The sequence below is a fragment of the Euprymna scolopes genome, chromosome 8 (genome assembly GCF_053919585.1).
Source record: "Euprymna scolopes isolate OS-2025 chromosome 8, ASM5391958v1, whole genome shotgun sequence".
NCBI lineage: Eukaryota > Metazoa > Mollusca > Cephalopoda > Sepiida > Sepiolidae > Euprymna > Euprymna scolopes.
The window spans coordinates 104,440,653-104,457,675 of record NC_136489.1 but is presented as its reverse complement, the minus strand read 5'-3'; the positions used below and the strand labels follow the sequence as shown (position 1 = coordinate 104,457,675).

Sequence of the window (17,023 nt, the reverse complement as noted above, 5' to 3'; positions counted from 1 at the left end):
TTTTGACTCTCAAGTGTGTATCCGGTGATATCTTATATACTGTTATATAGAGTGATGTGGTTCTCGGTTGATTAACTGTATCTAACTGTGTTGGATATATAATCGAGAGTCAAAACAATGAAAAGAATATGCTGTTGTCGTAGCCCTGATTATTATTGATTTATATATGCGAGTTTATTATGAAGCAAATAAAAAAGAGACACGCTCTAATTTAACATATTTGTAGGTATGTAGATACTACGGAGCGCTTATTCTCTTCCCCTTTATATTTTATAGTCTTTGTTCGCTCTTGGCAACGAGGCACTTAAAATGTTTTTTATCTTGGTGTTTTAAATCTTGGGGAAAAGGCTACCTTTTCCTTTTGTAAAAGAGTGATGATATCACAATAAAACACTGGTTTTTGATCAGCTGCATAACCAATTTTAGGGTGTACTTTTCATCAGCCAGCCCAATAATCTCTTCCCTTCCTATTTAACACTTGAAGGATTTTTTTTAGCCAGCTTGTTTGAAGTTCATGGTGGTCTTTTTCAAGCTTGGTTTGTCTTGAAGTGATTCTACCTGTTTCTCTCTTTTTATTATCATGACTTCTATAAATCCTCACAACAATCACCTTACTATTTCTTATACTAACATCGGATGTCCGAGGACGAACTTTCCCAATGTTTAGTCTTTTCTCTTTAGCAAATCTCATCTTTGTGATTCAAATCAAATTTTTTCTATTGACAACAACTTCGATGTGGATGATTATTTGCCTCTTGTCTGCCTAGACTCTTCCACACATCTACATAGCCTTGGTCTTTTTCTTCACAAGAATATCCCCATTTCACGTGTTCTCAGCCTTGAATCTCATGGGTGTCCTTTTATCTGTCTTATATCTTTGATACACTCCACTTCATATTAATTCTTTATGTATGGTTCACCTTCTGAGAATGACTGCTCAATTGTTGATATTATATTCATAATGCATTGCAACTTCATTCATAAATCTCCATCTTTGTTTATTGGTGACTATAATGTCTATCATTCTCTCTGTCTCCTCCACTCTAATCACACAGATGTAGCTATTGAAATCTGTTTTAACTTTTCTTTGTTTCATGGCTTGTCTCAAATTGGCACCTTCCCTCTACTCTTTCCTGATAATGATCATCATCAACCATCCTTATTTGATCTTTTGTTCCTGAATCATATTCTATTCTGTTTTTCTTCCATTGGGTTCTTCTGATCATTCTGTTATTGATTTGAGACTGATTTTTGTGAAGTTTTTTTTATTGATATTGGGATGGACTTTGCAGCTTCCTATGTGGCGTTCCATGTGGTCATATTTTTTGTATGTCTCTGAATGCTGCTGCTAAATAGATTATTGACTTGTTTCTTGTTGGAATTGACACTTTCATTTCTAATCTAAAGGTTCACTCCAAACCTCATTCTCCTCCCTAATTTTCATCTGTTTGTGCTTTTGCCATTACCCATTGTGATCATTAATTCAGTCAGTATTGTCAGGATGGTTTTGAAGCTACTAGACAATCTTACAGAAGAGCTAGCAATAAGTGAAAGAGGGCAATTTCTAGGGCTAAGTCTATCTATTCTCAAAGGATTCATGGTTCTACCTCATCTTAAAACGTTTGGTCTGGTGACTTTCGAAGAATCTACAATAGTGTGGTTAATTGTGACAAGTCTGCTGTTCCTTCTCTATTTAATGATCTTCAGGTTATTTCAATTTGTAAGGGCAAAACTGATCACTTTGCTTGTCTTTTTGATGACAGTTCTTCTATTCTCGTTCTGATTTTCCTTTGAAATCTGATAAATTTCCTGTATTCTGTAATTATCACTCAGAAGATAATTGCTAGGGTTCTTGCTGATATTGACCAGCCTAAGGCTTCCGATCCTGCTTCAATTACTGTTGTCATTCTTATACGTTATGTTCCTGTACTTTTTTCAATCTTCTCAAAGTTATGTTTCTCTTCATGTTGGAAGGGTCCTCTGTTGTTCCTATCTTTACAAATGCTGGTGATCAGTCTGACTCAATTAAGTATCGTCCTGTTAGTCTCTCCTCTGTTATTAGCAAAGTTTTTGAAAAGTCAGTCAACGACAAGCTTGTTAGTGTTCTGGAAAATCTTAATCTCTTTAGTGATGTTCAGTATTGCTTTTATGGTTTCCCTTCAACTGCTGATTTTTTAACTATTGTAACTGAGTACATCCGTCGGTTTATGGATCATTCAGGAAAGTGTAGGACTATTGCACTTGACATTTCGAAAGCATTCGACAGAGTGTGGCATTCTGGTCTTCTACATAAATTTTAGGGTTATAGTATCAGTGGTGATGTTCTTGGCATCATTAGGTCTTTTCTTTCCGATCGAAGCTCGCAAATAACTCTGAATGGTATCTCTTCACTCTCTTTTCCTATCAATGTTTATGTTCCTCAGGTCTCTATTCTAGATCCAACTCTGTTTCTTTTCTATATCAATGATCTTCCATAGAATATTATTCAGAAGATTAACGTCTCTGCTGATACCACTCTCTATTCTGATGTTGCTTCTCAACCATTTTCCTCCGATCAATTAAAATATGCAGCTAGTCTAGAAGTTGACTTGGATTTATGTTGTAGATTGGGGTGTGAAATAGCTTGTTTGGTTTAATTTTGTTAAGATTCAGCTTTTGTCTTTTAATCATAGATATGTCCCTTTTCTTCTTGAGACTCTCATGGATGGCTTTGCTCTTGGGGAGAAATCAACTCTGAAACTTCTTGTTCTTTCTTTCTTATCAAATCTTTTTTGGATTTCATATCCATTGCTCTTTTTGCATCTCTCAAAGTAAGTTCTCTCTATCGTTCTAAAAACTTTCTCTCTATCGTTCTAAAAACTTTCTCTTTATCGTTCTAAAAACTTTCTCACACCTCTATCCCTACAAATCTGCTATGAAACCATGCATGGAGTATTGTTGTTATATTTGTGCTGGTGAGTCTCTGCCCCATTTAAAGGTTCTTGAAAAGGTGCAGAAACGTATTTACAATTTTATTAGCTCTACCTTTTCTTCTTTTCAACCTCTTTCTCACAGATATGATGTTGGTAGCCTCAATAATATATAAATACTCTTATGGCATGTGTCCTTCAGAATTGTCTGATATATTCCCTGCGTCTTTTGTTCTAGCTCGTTTGACTCGCTGGTCTAGTGGTCACAATTAATTTGCTGTTCTGATACCTCATTGTAATACAGGTTCTTATTCCAGTAATTTCTTTCCAAGAATTGCAAGCTTGTGGAACTCTCTTGCGACTGACTGTTTTTCTCCTACATTTAACCTCGATCTTTTCAAGACTCATGTCAATATGCATCTTCTCTCTTTGCAATAATCATCTTTTGTTCTTGTTAGCTCTTTACATTAATTAGTTTCGCGTCTTTTCTGAAGCGATTTCTATAAAAAATAAAAAGTAATCAAACGAAATACATATCTTTGATTGATGCTGGTACTCTCATATTATTCTCTAATGATAATCATGTCGTTTTTTTTTACCCTTATCCTCAGGTGGATTTCTCTTGGTTTTGATAATTGATGACAAAATTTTAATAAACATTTCTTACCAACATGTTATATAGGATGTTTTGAAACTTAAAGATTATATTCTGTATATGTACATAGATCCAGAAACGCGTGATTAATCAGTTATAAACAATTGAAACAAATACTACTCAACATTATTTATTGCAAACATCCAATGTATACGATGTGTATGGTAGTTCAATGTTATTTTTACATATGGGATAGGTAAACAGTATTCTCATGAAAGGATCATAAGAAAAATAAGACTGGCCTTAGTGTAAGTACCCGATGTCTTTCTAGAAAGAATTCTAACGAATGCCAACTGGTTTATTCGAAATGAATGATGTTCAAAAAAAAACAGCACAAGAAACAGCATGAGTTACCAAGAACTACACCAGGACTCAAAACAACACCAGGACTCAAAATGACACCATGACAAAGAACAACACCAGGACTCAAAATAACACCATGACAAAGAACAACACCAGGACTCAAAACAACACCATGACAAAGAACAACACCAGGACTCAAAATAACACCATGACAAAGAACAACACCAGGACTCAAAATGACACCATGACAAAGAACAACACCAGGACTCAAAACAACACCATGACAAAGAACAACACCAGGACTCAAAATAACACCATGACAAAGAACAACACCAGGACTCAAAACAACACCATGACAAAGAACAACACACGGACTCAAAATAACACCATAACCAAGAACAACACCAGGACTCAAAACAACACTATGTGAAAATGGCACCAAACAAATCATGTACAAATGACATCAAAGAAATATTTAAGCTGTGAGACTCGAAAGGAAGATTTGAGCATCATAATTGTCAAGGGTTCCTTTGATAGCCAACATGGGGAACCTTATCAGCATCCTAAAAATGTTGGCCTTTCTTATTTAAATTAGCAGAATAAAACAATAACAGTAAATAAATATGATCAGCACAAAAGAAGGATCACACAGAGGCAAAAACGGACTGCAATGGAAATCACATTAATAATGAGGTGCTATTATAAAATCAACTCCCATACAAGGAGGCTCCGTTATATATCCATTTAATTTCTCTCTCTCTCTCTCTCTCTCTCTCTCTCTCTCTATATATATATATATATATATATATATATATATATATATATATATATATATATATATATATATATATATAATGCAAAATTATCCGTATGTGTTGTTGCGGCATCACAGTGTGACGATTGATCTCAGAGCTACACTAACAGCAGATTTGGAATCAGTACTTTCAATCTGATGTCCTTATCAAGTTCTTGTAACTTGTTTGCAAATCTTATTATCCAGAATTGAAAGCACATAAAAATATTAGAAACACATGTCTAGACATATTAGCGTTTTCTTTTAGCCGGCTACGTATTGTTTATTTTGAAGAGGAAGCATTTATCTTTTTTTTTATTATTAGAAATGAATAAAATATATTTAATAAATGTTCACTAATAGATTTTTACTTTATTAAGACATTTTTCCTATTTTATATTTACGTTTATTTATGTCTATTTATTTTGGGCAGTCGAACTATTTTAGATCCATGTTGAGTGATATCTACTCTGAATTCATAAACACTATAAGAAGGTTAAAAAGACAAAATATTTCGTCCGTTTGGTTGCCGGATGGATAAATCGTTTACCTTGTTATTTGCAATTGTCATAATGTCTAACTAATAAATCTTCCTATGAACTTGAAGAAATAGCGATGATGGCACATGCTATTGACCCACGTGTATAACCTAATTTATACATAGCGCAGACTACTGATATGTGACCCATTTACTAGAATCGGTTTATTTTGTTTGATTTTGTTTGTATTTTTTAACCAGTTCAGCTTTTTCTTTTCTTTTCTTTTAATCAGCACCAGAAACAACACCAGCACCAGAAACAACAACAGTACCAGAAACAACAACAGTACCAGAAACAACAACAATACCAGAAACAACACCAGTACCAGAAACAACACCAGCACCAGAAACAACACCAGTACCAGAAACAACACCAGGTAAAATACTAGTTTATACTTAGCATAGCTTCGTCTGAAGAGATCATATATGAATACCGTTTTTACTACAGCATCTCCTAATATATTTATTTATCTCCTCTTTGCCACGTTAGACAAAAGATTAGGTAGGGTTTTGAAAATTCAGTGCATTAGATAAATTTCACTCTCGCCTATGAAAAGCGTCTGAGTAGCTGCATCGCCATTCCCGGTGATTAATCATAGAAAAACTAAAATCTTGAGGATGTACCTTCTAGAATTGAACAGAATCTTATCTCAGCCCAACAGCAACAAAGCCATAAGCATTTCCCAGTAGTATGAGGTTAGAGTCATGCAACTTAAACCTTACTCCCACTACTTTAGTTTCCAACACAATTAGAACTTTCAACACAATGTATTAATGCAAGATAAGTTATATACAGTAGCGTCCAAAACTAAGGGACAAAATTTTTAAACCTAATATTTCTAATAACAACTGTGAAAAGCTGAAATTTTGACAACTGGTAGTCGTTATCATTCATAATAACATGCTAAAATTTGAATCATTTGCAAAGGATAGAAAAAGAATTATAACAATTATTTATTTATTTTCAAAATAGGAATGTCCAAAAGTAAGGGACAAAATTGAGAAAAAATAATGTAAAACAGTATGTTATATTCAATTTTTTTGATTTCCTCTAAAGAATAAATCTTACTTAGTCATTTGTAAACGTTGCATCAGCCGGCACCATGGTGAAACACCAAAAACTTGATTACTCTGTGAGACAAGTTATTTTGGAGCTACACAATGAAAACCACACCATTAGAGAGATTTCAGAGAAAGTGAAACGTTCCAAGAGTGTTGTAGGCAAGGTTGTTAAATCCTACAATGATACTGGCAAAACAGTTGCTTTTAAAAGCGGTAAACCCCCGTAAAACTTTGGCAAGAGAAGATTGAATAATGCAGCGTATGTCATTAAAGGACCGTTTTAAGTCTTGCACAGAAATTAAAAGGGTTAAGAATATAACCTCATGTGTAAATGTGTCAAGACAAACTGTTTCTAGACGACTGCAAGAAACAGGGCTTTTTAATCGAACTCCAGGGAAGAAACCACTTGTTAGTTTGAAGAATAAGAAGAGATTAGAGTTTGCAAACACGTATGTAATTTGGACATATGAAAATTGGGCAAAAGTATTTTTCAATGATGAAAGTAAGTTTAATTTATTTGGAAATGATGGAAAAAAACAATGTAAAGAGACATATTGGTGAAAGATCAAGTGCAAAGTGTACTAAGAAAACTGTCAAGTTTGGAAGCGGAAGCGTCATGGTATTTGGAATGTTTTCTAGCCTCTTGTCCGGTTACAAACTCATGTAAACGCGCAGATCTATAAAAACATTTTCAAAATCATGTTGTGCGAACAATACAGAATTCAGGTTTCGATAGGGCTACCTTTGTGCAAGATAATGCCCCATGTCACAAGGCGAAAGTAGTAATGAGTTACCTTAGCAAGCAAGATTTTGAAATTATAGATTGGCTACCAACAAAGTTCTGACTTAAATCGAATAGAAAATCTTTGGAAGACTTAGGAGTGAAAGTTATGGAAAGAAATCCCACTAACACGGAGGATTTGTGGGTGAAGCTTCAAGAAGAATGGTCTAAAATTAGTATCGAGGATTGTCAAGAACTGATTCGTTCTTGTAGTTGAAGATGTGCAGCTGTCATTGAGAGCAAGGGCTCATTTACTAATTATTGATTGTACATGTATTTTTATTGTTTGTTTTTTGTTTACATTGTTTTTCTCAATTTTGTCCCTTACTTTTGGACGTTCCTATTTTGAAAATAAATAAATAATTGTCATAATTCTTTTTCTATCCTTTGCAAATGATTCAAATTTTAGTATGTTATTATGGATGATAACGACTACCAGTTGTCAAAATTTCAGCTTTTAACAAATATTAGGTTTTAAAATTTTGTCCCTTAATTTTGGACGCCACTATATATCATTCGTTTTTACTAATTTGAAACCAAAGACAGTCATCAGCAATGGCATTCAGATCGATGACAGCCATACCATCCCTGCTGGTTGCCCCATGGGCCTCATTTGTGTTGTAGGACTTGCTTATAAAATAATAATAATAATAATAACAATAACAACAATAATATTAATAAATTTCTTAACATCGGACGAGAAATATGGAAATGGTTATGAAATAGAACTGAGAAATAAAATCCAATCCAAAATAAAAAAAAAATCAGAACCAAGATAAAAAAGGATGAAGGATAATCATAATAACTGATAATTCTTATCATTATAATAATAACTCCAGCCATGGATCAAAAGGAAGTAAAACATCAAGATGACACAGAATTAATCAGAGATATCGAAAAAGAGGTATTCTCTAGAATAGAGCTACAAATTAATATAAGAGTCACTATTTAGATGTTGAAGGCGAACGTTGAGGAACTTGCAAATTGAAAAGTGACTGGATCTGAGAGAATCCAGTGATACTGGTTTTAAAACTTTCCATCTCTTCTTACAGCAACACTAAATGACTGACGACAGGTAGCTTACAAAGGGCATTACATTTTTGATCATGAAAGATGGGACAAAAGAGGTTGAAGTAAAAAACTTTAGACCAATCACTTGCTTCTCAGCTATGTGGAAGCTTTTCGCTAGCATATTCTCTGAAAGTATCGGGTTAGGGTTAGGGTTATTCTCTGAAAGTATCTATGATCATTTGGACCAAAACACGTTAGTATTAGTTGGTGTGTATAGTTACATTTATTCACGTCGTTGACCACTGCATATCTGTTTATTTTGTTTGATTGATTTTTGATTATATTTTTAACCAGTTCAACTTTTTCTTTTCACCAGTACCTTGTACCCTTGTCGATGGCATGTTAGATGAAACTCTTATCCCGAATAGTGCGATCTTACTCGTCCCTCCGATTGGCGATACTAATGATATTCGTCCCGGCAACAAAGGATGGGTCACCTCAATCGATGGTGTTCGCAAGATTATCATAGAAGTTGATGATAAGTTGCAGAACGGTGGTCTTCTCAAACTCATTGAACCTTTCAATGTGAAGAATTTTACTGCAGAATTATCTATTCCTTCGGCACCAATCAAGTTAAAGGTAAACAAGCCAATGTTATTAATGGGTTAAACATATTATAAGTTATTGTTTTAATACTCTTAAATTATTTAATTTTGGTGATCCAAATTCTGGGGTGAGACATAATAGTCACTTGGAAGAAGGATGGTAGTTACGACAGGTATTTTAAAATATTGTTACTGGTTTGAAAGGAGATATTGTTGATTCCAAGTTTAGGGGCCTTGGTATAGATGGCTTCAAGTATTGTTAACTTTTTAAAATTTGTTTTATGTTTGCCTTACAATTATGTTTTTTGGTAGATGTTGATAGAATGCACTGAAATCTACAGTATGCATGGTGAGATGGTATGATAAGGTGGTGGTTGATTTACCAATGTAACTATTTGTTTCAAAGTTGTTATAAGAGTTAATTATAAATAACTGAGCAAATTTAAAGGTAATTTTAACTTATGGATAACATTACTTATTTCTAATGATTTTAGGGTTGGGAAAATATTGTTGTTTTTGGATGGGCAATTTCTTATAGTAAATAATGGGTCTAATTTTATTGTTATTGTCAATTGGGGATATAAATCTGCATAAAATATTTTTAATAGTTTTTTTCTAATTTAAAGTTTTGTTGCATTTAATTGCAGTAGAATATGTTAATAGTGTTTGTAGTAGATGATTTGACGGCAGATCAAAAACGTTCATGAGACATTTTATTTCCAAACGAAAATGATAATAAGAAAACTTGAAAAAATAAAATATTATAATTAAACATAAGCTCTCTGTTATTTTTAATAGTTGTTGATATATATATATATATATATATATATATATATATATATATATATATATATACTAGCAAAAGTATCTGTCGTTGACTGGGTTCGAAATCAACCTACAGAAAATGCACTCTGATTTATGAAAGTATGATAGGTTATGAAAAGGAAGGGTTCGAATTTGGGGGTATCAAAACCAAAGCAAAATATGATGAAAGTAAAAATAAAATAAAATAGATAAACCCCATAATTTATTATACCATACCTGTTCACATATTCTATATTAAAAAACATTGTTAAACTTTGTGACATATTTCCATTCTATGGAGGTCAGGTGCGAATGAACACCCCATAATTTTATTATGCCATATTTCTTCAAGCTCAAACATAATTATCAAAGTATACTTACGCAGATAGATATGAAAAGTCTTTATAAAAGTTTGTGCCTATTTCTATTCCATGGAGGCCAGGCGCGAACGCAGACCCCACAATTTTATTATACCATCCCTGTTTAAGTTAAAACATACTTATCAAAATATTCTTATGTACATCTATATCAAAAACACTTGTAAACGTTTTCTTTTTAATTTTTAATTTTTTTATTTCCATACTTTGTGGACCAGGCGCGAACGCAGACCCCACAATTTTAATGAACCACCGTTCTGCCAGATCAAACATACCCATTCCTGTGTCTCGATACATATTCTATCATTATATGTAATCAGTTTTTAAAATAGTCAACCATATAGGAGCCTATTCGTGACCACATACACACGCGCATGCGCGCGCACACACAGACATTCAGCTTTATATATATATATATATATATATATATATATATATATATATATATATATATATATATATATATATATATTGCATGTGTGTTTAGGCAGCATGTTTTTCATTTACGCAAACATTGTTAAAAACAGAGAGTTTCTATATAAGTATACAATTTTAACATTTTTTGGATTTTCTCATCTTTTTTTGATTAAAAGATTAATGTAAATTCAGTTAGTGTCACAAACGTTTTTGAGTCTTCATCGAATCATGAAAAAGGCAACAAATATATATATATATATATATATATATATAATTTGAGGTTGCTATTTTCCTAAAGTAGGGTAACCAGTGAAATATAACGAGGTTCATACAAGAGTGCTCAATACAGAAGTAGAGCAGGTTACATTTGTCTTTACATAAGCAGTAGTTTGTTGCTACACAGTCATGAGCATGTTTCGGTCTACTAGTATTTACTAACTAGAGACTTCATCAGGCAACAACCCTTATTTCCGAAAACGGAATTCTAAAAGGTTTTAGAATTCCGTTTTCGAAAATAAGGGTTGTTGCCTGATGAAGTCTCTAGTTAGTAAATACTAGTAGACAAAAACATACTCATGACTGTGTAGCAACAAACTACTGCTTATGTAAAGACAAATATATATATATATATATATATATATATATATATATATCTGTGGTAATATTTTTTATTCACTTATATTTCCTTTTTATAAATACCGATCCTTATTTAAGAAGCTTAATGTAATTCATTCTCATCTATCAAAAGCGTTTAAGCAGCTGCATTGCCACTCCCGGCGATTCACAATAAAGAATCAGAAGAAAAGAAGAAAAGATCAGAACAGTCAATTATAAATAAAAGAGAATATCACCAGCGGAGTAATATTATTTAACCCATAAGAAGTTTAAAACGTAGCTCAATCAGTCACATTTTTTTCTACCAGACATGCATATATAAAAATAAATTATTTTCGATTTCGACAATTCCATATTGCTTAAACTAATTGTTTATTTTAGTCCTAAAATCATTTAACCCTTTTTTTTTTTTTTACTCTTTTGACAAACTTTTGAATTTTACCTCAACTCCTGAAATGGAACATGTACTTCAAATCCGTTGCCAAGACTGCTGGAAAAATGGTGGGATCGTTCTACCGCTCCAGTAGATATCTAACTACTGATGCAATTCTTTACATGTATAAGAGCCAAGTACACCCAACATGGAGTACTGTTACCACATCTGGACAGGAGTTGCTAGAAGACTTATCCTGCTTTGAAAGAGTTCAAAATAGACTTTGTAGTCTAGTGGGAGGTGTGTTTTTCTCTTCCCTGCAACCTTTTTCCCACAGAAGAGACGTTGTATGTCTGTGCTTTATCGTTATGTTCATGGCAAGTGCTCATCTGAGCTTTAATCTATTGATTCCCCTGGCCTGACTTTCAGGAAAAACACTTGTCTGGCTAAAACCACTATCAATATTTTCCGCACACTCTTTATCTGTGTCTAAACCTAAACGTAAATTCCATGAACAAAGCTTATTTCTTAGAACTGCACGCCTGTGGAACTCTCTCCGATTTTCCTACTTTTAACTGACTACAATATGGTCATCTTCAGTTCACTGTGAACAAGTTCTTGATGAGCCATCCCCTTCGGTAATCCAATTTACCGAATTTCCACTATTAACGATTATTACGATATTTTCCCATTGACTACCATACACTCATTAACCTTTATCCTCGCGTGACCTCCAAACCTTGATAGGTGGTGACTCCTTTATATAAAAAAGGGGAATTTCAAAGTCTAGCAATCCCAAGGAAGACATTATTAGAATAGAAGGTTTTCCAGCACCTAGGGACCTCAATAATGAAGGAGTGGGATTGTGCTGCTTGTAGGGAGTATGTACGTCGTTGGAAAGAACTATATAATCATACAGAGTCTGTATTTTACTGTTCACACAGGTTGTTGTTTCTACACTGCGTGTCAAATCATTAACAAGATAACATTTCTTTACCAGTTTCAGAAACTTACCAGTAGTTTCGTATCAAAAGCTTTGGAAACGTTAGAAATGCTGAACTGCGCGTACTGTGAAATTTTCGTACTGTTCTGCACAATGTAAACAACTTGCTATCGTAATTGTTGAATGCACAGTACTTGATGTGTGTCAAATTATTAACAAGGCAATTTGTTTCGTCAATAAAATGGGTCGTAAAAGTTGTTTGTGTAGCTCTGAAAAGAGTACTATTACAGAACAGCTAGCAAAAGGTAAAACTACCCTCGAAATATCGAAAATGATAGAAAGGTACTATCAAACTGTGAAGAACTTTGTCAAGGACCCTACAAAGGTACGTAAAATAGCTGATAAAGGTAAATCAAGAGTTGTTTCACGCTGTTCTCTACTCCAAATTAAAGGTGAAATTGTTAAGAATCCTGGGCAGACAAGTCGAGAAGTCTTTGACCAAGCCGGATTGAAGAATGTCTCAAAAAGTACTCGATATCGCCTTCTGAAAAAAGTGGCAAAGTCTGTTGAAATGGGCAGAGGACAACATGAAAACGATTTTTTCAAAGTTTTGTTCACGGATGAAGTGCATGTCATTCTTGATGGCCCAGATGGCTGGAGCAAAGGATGGGTCCTAGATGAACGACATCATCATCAGCTTTTAAGGCGCCAACAAAGTGGTGGTGGGATAATGATTTGGGCAGGGATTATCGCAGGTACTTTATTTGGCCCATGGAGAGTCCCAAAATGTGTAAAAATGATATCAAATGCTTACATAGCTTTTCTGAAGGAGTACTTTGAACCATGGTTGAAGAAGCAAAGGTTGACGTTCAGAAGAAGCATTATGCTCCCTCGTGTGTAGCAAACAAAAGCAAAGTGTATTTGCAACAACTGGGGTTCTCTGAGCTACAGAAGATGGAGTGGCCTGCGAATTCACCAGATTTGAACCCAATTGAGAACCTTTGGAGTATCATGAAGCGACGCCTCCATGCACGTGGACGCCAAATTAAGAGCGAAAGTAAATTGTGGGATGCTCTCCAAGAGGTATCACGAGGAATAACTGTTGACGAAATCACAAATTTGACAAATTCTGTGGACCAACGTCTTTTACAAGTCATTCATAAAAAAGGATCGCATATCCATTACTAATTATGTCAACGTAGAAATTGTTATGTAGTTATTGTGTTCTAAGCATTTTTCCTAGTTCATTTAATGTTTGAAAATTATTTCAATAAACAAGTTATGGGTATATTATGTTTTTTTCTCAACCTGGTTAATAACTTGACACACAGAAATCAACAGATATTCCTATCTTCTGCCATAGTTTCGCTAATACTGCTTTAAATACTTTTATTTTCTGACTGCAGTAGCTGAATAGTACTGTAAGCACTTTCTCAAAGTTTCATGGATTTTTAGGCACTCGTTCCTTAAATATTTAAAACAATGTAAACTCATTAATAATTTGGTACGCAGTGTATATGACAAGTCAATACTATCCATTTTTCTTAACTGTATAAAATTCAAAGTCTGTCAATTTATATAGTCGTTTTCAAGATGAAATGGTTGTAAAACGAAAATAAGCGATTACTTTGATACAGTTTGGAATTGGCGAAACTCCTTAGTGGATGAATCAAAATGTTTAACTTTAATTCTTGGAACTAAAATTTACAAATCTGAGCTTACCTTGATTGAAATTTGATTATATAATATATACAAGATGTTTAAAAAATGTACTCAAACTTCGAACGACAATGAAACCTTTATGAACAAAGAGTAAAATTGAATAACTTTGAATAAAGAAAACAAATGTAAATGAAGAATTGTGTTTACAAATATTCAAATTGATGACCATTATTGTCCGGATAACACTGATAACGCACACAAAGGGATTTGCAAACATCATGAAGCAGGTCATTATATATTTTTTTTTTCTTTCTTTTCTTTTCAGTCTTCACCTTCTGATGGAACCATAGTTATCCCAGCCAATTCACAGACGACTTTAACAATACTGATTGCACCTAAGAATCCCAAACAAGATGTCATTATCACTATTTCTCTCAAAGTGTGTCTTCGTAAGTAAAATTTCTCTTGTCTTTTATTCCAACAAAGAATAAATCTATGCACGCCTCAGTCACCTCGTAAGATTGTCCTTTTCACCTAAAACAATTTTCCTTCAGATTTTCTATCATTTTCACCCTTTGGAGTTACAGTTATTTTTGTACTTTTAAACTTTCTTGACTAGAGCATTTTTATCATGGTTAATTTAGGTTTTCATATTACCTATTACTATGATGTTAACATTATTTTTCTTTACCTTTAAAAAATGATGTTGTAGCCAAGAAAGATTTTCTGTGTATTTGTAGATTAAAACCGTTGACTGAATCATCCTCACCTCCTGCCTCGAAAAATAATGTATTTGAAATAGTTTTAAAATAATTTATTGGAATGATTTGAAAAAAAGAATTTATTGGAATTATTTAGAAAAATATTTTATTGGAATGGTTTAAAAAATAATTTATTGGACTTGTTTAGAAAAAAAAAAGAAAAGATTTTTAGAATGGTTTAAAAATAATTTATTGTAGAGAAAAATGTTTTGAAAATAATTAGTGGGAAAAAAATTCAAAAAATTATTTGTAAAATGATATTGAAATGCAGTTATATTACTGCAAATTTAATCGAAATTATCTTATCTTTATGATTTTGTCACACACAAAAAATCACTAAGAGTCTAGCATCTGTGATGGAATGCCATGCTGATTTTTTATATATATTTTCATATAAATCATCATCATCATCATCATCATCATCATCATCATCATCATCATCATTGACTTAACATCCATTTTATATGCAGGAAAGTATTGGACGATTTTAGAAATTGATTTCTAAACTAACCTATATCTGTCCAGGGTTTTATTTATCACTCTGTCTCACAAGACCACCCTTATCATTTCCTCCTATGTTTACTTTTGTCTTTTGCTGTGGACTGATTTTTCTATCTCAATTGTTATGCGTCATCTAACACAGAGATTCTCATCCATTCTTTCAATATGGCCATGCTAGTGAAGTCTACTGTTTTGCAAGCATCTCCCTATGCTGTCCAGATTTAATCTTCCTTTGAGCTCATCAAATATGAGCCCGTTTTCAGGTTCACATTATGCATTCATCGTATCATTCATATCATCTTTCTGCATGCAATTCATAATTAAAAAAATAAGAAGAACAAAAACGCCCAGTAAGAAAGAATTTAAAATATCTGAAAGAGTTAATATTAGGCACAAAATTGACTTACCATCCGTAAGAAGAAACAATACACAACAGAGAATAACTGAACCTAGATTGCACCAATCAAGAAAGTTCAGTAACACTGTGATTTTAATTTATATGGATAAGGTTTAGGAATATTTATCTCCATCTCACAGCAGAAAGATATCACTCAAATGTCAGGAAAGTGGGATTTTAAGCCAGCGCTCTTGAGGAAAAGCACTTTGCTGAACAAAAATTGCTTTGGCAGCCCCACCGGCATTCCATGCCTCAGACAATTAGCAATAAACTAACCCTTTATTAAAGGGTAAGAAGGTAAGACCTAGGAGTGTTGACGTCCTAGAACTGCACAACACCATACCAACAGTGAGCCAGGTCATTACCTACATGACCCAAACTGTGTGAGATCTTTATGAACCGTGTAAATGTAAGTTTATACCTCTGATAAATCTTTTTGAACAGTAAAATACACACTCTTTATGTTTGTACAGTTTTTTCCAAGAACATACATACTCCCTATAAGAACCAAAATTCCACTCCTTCATTATTGAGGTCTCTAGATCGAAGTTGTATTTATTATAATCTGTTTAAATGATTTATTGACATTTTTTCATCAGATGAGAACATACTTGATCTTTGCATGTTTCCTATTTAGAAATATTTCTTCAGTTTTACAAATCTCAGTTTTAACATTATTTTTGTTTTAATTTTCTAATAATTTTGCTTTAGCTGGGGATGGTGCATTCTGCCGGGTGCCAGACATTCACCCGCTATCTCAGATATTCTAACCGAATTTTAATGAACCACCGTTCTGCCAGATCAAACATACCCATTCCTGTGTCTCGATACATCTTATATCATTATATGTAATCAGTTTTTTAAAATAGTCAACCATATAGGAGCCTATTCGTGACCAGACACACACACACACACACACACACACACACACACACACACACACACACAAACACACACACACATTCAGTTTTATATTATAGAAGATATATATATATATATATATATATATATATATATATATAGCTCTTATGCGTAGATCATCGTATAACGATTAGATCACTCTCTGACTGATGTAAATGAACATTTAAAGTTAAAATGTTTAAAATTCAACGTTATTTCAAGCGGTTAACGGTAGCCGAATGGATTAGGTTTCCGCTAATCGAGCCAGAGATATCTCGTGATACGGGGTTCGAATCGTTCGACTGGTATTAATCGTGACACCCTGCACTGAAGATTCCCGAAAGGATGAAACACTAGTGTCTGTAGGTATTTAATTATTATAGTAGAAAATAATTAATAAAAAAAATAATAAATAAATAAATATATATATATATATATATATATATATATATATATATATATATATATATATAAACGACATTATTTTTGCCCCAACCTTATAGTTTTTTAAATTCTTTTTCATGAGTCTGCTTGCTCCTGTAAATACTTGAATGAAGGAGATCATCCTTAGATTCCAGCATCACTGAAGATACTAAGTTCTACTAGGATTGCGATG

The 17,023-nt window shown here is 33.2% G+C and overlaps 1 protein-coding gene across 1 annotated transcript in view; it reads left to right on the top strand.

Annotated features, from left to right (window-relative positions):
• Window positions 1-17,023, top strand: part of LOC145283927 (uncharacterized) — a 170,240-nt gene that overhangs the window by 59,862 nt on the left and 93,355 nt on the right. Inside the window, exons 13-15 of the mRNA XM_080133027.1 lie at window positions 5,432-5,575; window positions 8,429-8,691; window positions 14,174-14,297. Of these exons, the coding sequence (XP_079989153.1) occupies window positions 5,432-5,575; window positions 8,429-8,691; window positions 14,174-14,297 (531 nt within the window). The remainder of the gene's footprint in view (window positions 1-5,431; window positions 5,576-8,428; window positions 8,692-14,173; window positions 14,298-17,023) is intronic.